Raw genomic sequence first — 5056 nt, 5'->3', positions numbered from 1 at the left:
GGCAGCAGCATCGCCAGAAGCGTCGACGGGCAAAGGACCATGACTCGAAGCAGATGAATCGAAGACTGAACTCACACTCCACAAGCGCCAGAGCCGGATATACCGATTGCTCCGGCAACATCCTCCATCTGCCGAGAAAATTTCTAGACGCGCGGTATGGGTGTCGCAGGCGCCATCGACGATACGAGTACGAGCGAGCGACTAATTACTCTGAAGCTATTTATGTAGCGTCCGAGTGCTCGGCCAGCGTCCACGACGAGGAGCGCAAGTCTACGAGGTTTAGGGCCAGTGGGGCGTAGCTTCGTTGGAGTTGAGGAACCTTCGAATGCTGCGATATGCCGCGACGTGGGACCCGATGCTGTTGCCAACAGCTGTGTCGGGTGGCGACACTGGCTCAGGACCATGATCATGATCGTGGATCGTGGGGAGCCTCGGATGAAGGCGAGCTGGGTCTCGGAAGCGAGGGATGCATCGCTGCCACTTTGGCGTTGAGAGGCGTGCGCGACCGATCTTTGCACGGGAAAAGAGGTGCGTGCTTGCCAGCCTTGCCACACAAAAGTGATCGAACGACGACGTTACGCCGCTGCTTCGAAAGCTTGCGCCACTGCCTACGGTACGTCAACCATTCAGTGTCCTTCGCATCGACGCCGGCAGCGTCAGAGCCTGAGAGATGACGATGTGTGCATACGTCGTTTTAATGTTCGCCAAGGCTAAAGACGACTTGTACACTGGCAAGCCCTCGCGAGAATTGCTGCAAGGAGGCATAGGCTCGGCGATTCGACTTGATTTTCGTATTCGATGCATGTCTCATAATACCTCGTGCACATGCAACGCGCAAAGTGACTTGACAAATGTATGGTCGACGTCTCATTACGGCAGGACAAATCCGGACGACGCAGCATGGTCGCGCGCGAAAGCAAAGCAACAGCGAAACGACAAGCGAGCGCAGCGGCAGTCGGTGCTACTGACGCGGGAACGTCAGCCACGCTCTCTGACGAGACGACAGAACGGGCCGAGAGTGGTGGCCCGGCGAAGAAGCGGCGAGAGGCGGCGCCGAACACACGCGGGCTAACGCACCAAGTACGCGGCAAGCGCTGCGCAATGCAAGATACTGCGGGTCCCGCAGTATTAGTGCCCTCTGCACCGTGCTCGACCGCCTCGACGGCATCACCCCTTGCCATCCAGGTATCCGGCGATCAGTCCGGTGATCACTCTGCTTTTCGCCCACGCATCTCTCTCGCTATTAGGAGAATGCTTCGAGCCCGGCGTCAACAGCCAAAACGGACGCTGATGGTCGCGAGGCGACGACGATCAAGCGCTACAATGCCCTGAACAAGCGCCTCTTAGCATGGCTTCAAGAGCGTCATGCTGCGCTCGTGCAAAACGACAACGTCGTCTTGCCGGCATGCGTCGCCACAAGCTATCTATGGTTCATGTCCATCAAGTGCGACAAGCGCGGGACACCGCTCGAGCCCCGTCAGCCAACATCGGCGTCACACGTCGGCAACGCGTCGAGCGCTCTCATCAACCTTCACAAGGAAGCCAAGGTCGAGATACCGCCAGACCTTTGCGCCGCGCTTAAAGGTACTACACCCATACCGAATCCATCGAGAAGGCAAGCAACATGCTTAGCGTTTACCAAAAACTATGCTCCTCGCACCGGCCAACCAGGCAGCACAGCCACGCAGGAGGCTGTGCCAGAGCAAGGTAGAAATATGCCACGGGAGCGATACGACGAGTAGTGACTGCAATTAGGGTCCTCGTGCTGTGCGCAGCCATCAGCCCAAGCGACCGCGGACTTGCGCGACCACATGACGGCGCGCTGCCTTCTCACGATTGCTGCTGAGAGTAACTCCGATCCCGATCTCGCCACGTCAGAGCCACCAGTACCGACGTTTTCGTGGGGCGGGCGACCCCACCCGGTGCCAGAAAAGTTTGTCCTGCCAGCATGCACGGTGCATCAGCTTTGGTGCATGTGGTATCAAGGGATCTTGACGAGTGGCATCGGCCCCTTGCGGAAACTGCGCTCGTTCGACTTGACGAAACCAAGCGACCGGAGCAAGCTTTCGAAAGCCCGCAAGGTGATTGAAACGGTAGTCTTGGCAGCAGGGCATCCGCACGAATCCAGCGTCGCGTCCATGACGCCAGAAGCGCGCGCAGTGGTGTTCAAGCACGGATTTCAGCGCACGGCCAAGACGATCCTCAAGCGACTAGTGCCGCGCTTCGAATGGGGCGCCCGCCGCGTCGATGAGATGAGCTACATTACATTTTACGCCATTGTGCTCAAGAGCAAGTCGACGCTGTGATGTCCGAGTACGGTACCTTGTCTTTTGTCTCTGCCTGTCTCTTGCCTAATCTACAAACTAGCAGAAAGAACAAGCGTGAGCGTCATACGAGCTGGTGTACGAGTCCTGGAGGTCGTGAATCGATTGCAGGTCCCTCGATACCCTCGTCGTTTTCCGAGCAAGATCGTCATCGAATATAACGCCCACATGGTCTAGCGTGCGAAAGATGATCGAGTCAGCGACACCATGTGGTCGTCAAAGATGCGCTGAAAAACGCTTCAAGTGGCGGCGACTACGACACATAAAAGGGACGCTCCCGTCGAGCCGTCCCTCGGTCCGTCAGCAAGTGTCCATCTCTCGACGAAGAGCAGCGCATCAATCGAAATGCGAGGCATCGGACCTCGTTCCAAGCAGTATCGACGAAGAGGCGTCGTGGGATTTTTTATTATTATTTCAATTTCAAATTTACGAAGTCAATAAATAGAGACGCCGATCCTGCGCTCGGATCTACGCGACCTTGATCATTTCGGTCTTTTCGGACTGCAGCTGGCGGCGGTGGCGACGGTGCGCCTGCTGCGTCAAGTGCGTCAAGTAGAGCTTGATGGCATTTTCGTCCAAGAGGCGGCCGCGCGTGAGCTTGAAGATGCGATATTCCATCTTGAGCGCGACCTTGGCGAGCTTGTTGGCAATCGTCGTGTGAGGCACGCGGTGCTTGGATGCGCTGTCGTTCAAAAGCCGCGCAATCACAAAGGCATGGTACTTGCGGACGGCCGTCATCGAATCACGGGGGCTCGCTTGCGACTTGGGCATATTGGTGGTGGGGTGGGGTGGGGTGGGGTGGTGGGGTGAGTTGGTTGCGAGAGAAGTTCACAAATGAAGAGGGATCGCGACGTTGAGGTCGAGGGTGCGTGTCCCTGGCGGACGGTTTAAAAAAGCTAGGAAGCGTGAGCAACTTTTTGAATTCGCGTTTGGTCTGTGCCAGAGACAAGATCCCAGCCACACGTTTGTGTGATAAAACCCACTGCCCGCGTGCGACGCTGCTATGAATTGCCATAAATCGACGCACGGCAACGAAAAGACAGATTCTGATTGGCGAACGTCGCCGCATAAACAAGATACTCTTTCAAAAGGTACTTGATTTAGCGAATGACAGCGGCTGGTTGCACCGGATGTTAACACCTGGGGCCGCCCAGCCATTCATGAAGACCTGGCACATTGCCGCTGCAACGATAGCTTCTATAAAATAATATCGAACATGCCCTTGGCCCTTTGCCGACGCGAGCCGACGATCACATATAGACACGCGGGTGATGGAAGGGTTTTCTCACACAAGTACAATGTACTTGAGGAGCACGACTATGTTCAAACGCCTTTGTAGCGCAGAGCCTCCTCGCGTCCGTTGTTATCGGGAGGAGTAGCCGAGCGCGGTGGCCACGAAGCGCCTGTTTACATCAACTGACGGTGACTTGAGCTCAAAAATACGCCCTCACAAGCCAATGCCATAGACGCGACGAGTCCACGCACGGTCGCCCCCACTCCATCAAGCAACACAAACACCATTGGCAATTCCCGCATATACGCGTTGGCTCTGGAGCCAAGCACCTCACGGTTTCGTATAATAGACTAGGGTGTAAGGGCTTCACGCCCTTTCGGGCAGTAGTGAGCCAGGGCTGCAAGATACTTCAGGAACTGCCGCCGTCAGTGTTGCTGTCAAGAACACGCAATCACAGAAACGTGGCTGGGTGCGAACGATACTACGGGTGCATCCTCTCACAGCGGTGCGTGGGCACACACAGAACCGGTAACAAGCGTGGCTGACGATGCTTTTGGTATCGGCGCCCATGAAGCCTCCTCCTCCATCTGAACACTGAAGCGGTATGTAGCGTGCCGAAGCTGCGATTTGTAGTGTGAGTCACAGGTGGCGTCGTGGGGTCGAGCGACACGTTACAAGCGTCGGGCCCATTCGCCATGGACGAAGGTCGCCGTTGGACAAACGAGACGATAGAGAGATGACTCAATCAGCACTTGATTGCCAGTGGCTACGCCTTTTCTTCGGCGAGCTTCTTCTGGCGCCGCGTTAGTCGGTCCGTATTCATCGCCTGGCGCTGGTCTTGCTCCGCTAAGAGACGCTTGCGCTCCTTCTCCTTGGCGGCAGCAGCATCTTCCTTTTGCCGTCGGCGCTCTAGCTTCCGTTTAAAACTAAGAACTCGGATGGGTTGCGTACCTTCCTCGGCGGCTTCTTGCGCCAGGCGGGTGTCGCGCTCTTGCTGCTCTTCTTCAAACTTCTCCATCGTGAGCACTTGGATTCGCGCCGAGCGCTTGCGGGGCATTGCTTCGAGAATCGCCTAGTCGCCATCATTCTCCATAGCACCCGTATCGAGATTGCAGAGATGAGTGCGTACGCGCTTGAGCGCCTTCTCTTCTTCGCGCTTCATGTCGGCGGCGTCGTTGTGCATCATCTCGAGCATCGCTTCTACATGGTCGAGGAGCTCGGTCTCGCCAGCGACATGGCGCCCGCGCTTCTTGGCAAGCAAGAGGGCGTCGTGCAGCGCCGTGACAGTGTCCAATCCCTTGGCCCAGAGCTCCCAGGACGCATCGGCGTCGGCCGAGAGACGGTACACGCGGCGCTCTTGGTAAAACTGCGCATAGTAAAAGTACCGGTTCCCGGTCCGGTCCGTGCCAATGGGCTGCACACGCAGATCGTCGTCCTCCATCTCGCGAATGTACTCCCTAATGCGCTCGTGAGGTTGAAAGCACTCACTGCATGGGGG

General features: G+C 56.8%; 3 protein-coding genes across 6 annotated transcripts in view; 1 reads left to right on the top strand and 2 right to left on the bottom strand.

The window, feature by feature from the left end:
* Positions 1-859: 859 nt before the first annotated feature.
* Positions 860-2800, top strand: SDRG_12247 (hypothetical protein). 4 transcript variants are annotated; one of them, XM_008618311.1, is made up of 5 exons: positions 860-1185; positions 1248-1584; positions 1633-1707; positions 1756-2313; positions 2371-2800. In XM_008618311.1, the coding sequence occupies exons 1-4, from the start codon at positions 901-903 to the stop codon at positions 2304-2306; spliced, it is 1248 nt and encodes a 415-aa protein (XP_008616533.1). In that variant the 5' UTR covers positions 860-900; the 3' UTR covers positions 2307-2313; positions 2371-2800. The 4 variants fall into 4 exon arrangements, with proteins under 4 accessions (XP_008616533.1, XP_008616535.1, XP_008616532.1 ...); XM_008618313.1 differs by having other exon boundaries at positions 1756-2318; XM_008618310.1 differs by having other exon boundaries at positions 1756-2318; positions 2368-2800.
* Positions 2685-3200, bottom strand: SDRG_12246 (hypothetical protein). Its single transcript, XM_008618309.1, has one exon. It carries the CDS (start codon positions 3093-3095, stop codon positions 2793-2795), a length of 303 nt encoding a protein of 100 aa, XP_008616531.1. The 5' UTR covers positions 3096-3200; the 3' UTR covers positions 2685-2792.
* Positions 3201-4157: 957 nt separating this feature from the next.
* The window catches only part of SDRG_12245 (hypothetical protein), a gene marked incomplete at its 5' end in the record, with an annotated part of 1854 nt that continues 955 nt past the window's right edge, over positions 4158-5056 (bottom strand). Inside the window, 3 exons of the mRNA XM_008618308.1 lie at positions 4158-4467; positions 4510-4630; positions 4688-5011. Of these exons, the coding sequence (XP_008616530.1) occupies positions 4325-4467; positions 4510-4630; positions 4688-5011 (588 nt within the window). The 3' untranslated portion in view covers positions 4158-4324. The remainder of the gene's footprint in view (positions 4468-4509; positions 4631-4687; positions 5012-5056) is intronic.

The sequence above is a fragment of the Saprolegnia diclina genome, assembly GCF_000281045.1.
Source record: "Saprolegnia diclina VS20 unplaced genomic scaffold supercont1.48, whole genome shotgun sequence".
Lineage (NCBI taxonomy): Eukaryota > Oomycota > Saprolegniomycetes > Saprolegniales > Saprolegniaceae > Saprolegnia > Saprolegnia diclina.
This window is presented reverse-complemented; position numbering and strand designations above follow the sequence as displayed.

Excerpts from the sequence above, each read along its gene's own strand:
- SDRG_12247 (XM_008618311.1), top strand. The coding sequence starts at position 901 with ATGGTCGCGCGCGAAAGCAAAGCAACAGCGAAACGACAAGCGAGCGCA. Across the intron at positions 1,186-1,247 it reads CATCACCCCTTGCCATCCAG|GAGAATGCTTCGAGCCCGGC; the intron begins GTATCCGGCGAT and ends TCTCGCTATTAG. Across the intron at positions 1,585-1,632 it reads CCTTTGCGCCGCGCTTAAAG|CGTTTACCAAAAACTATGCT; the intron begins GTACTACACCCA and ends CAACATGCTTAG.
- SDRG_12246 (XM_008618309.1), bottom strand. The coding sequence starts at position 3,095 with ATGCCCAAGTCGCAAGCGAGCCCCCGTGATTCGATGACGGCCGTCCGC.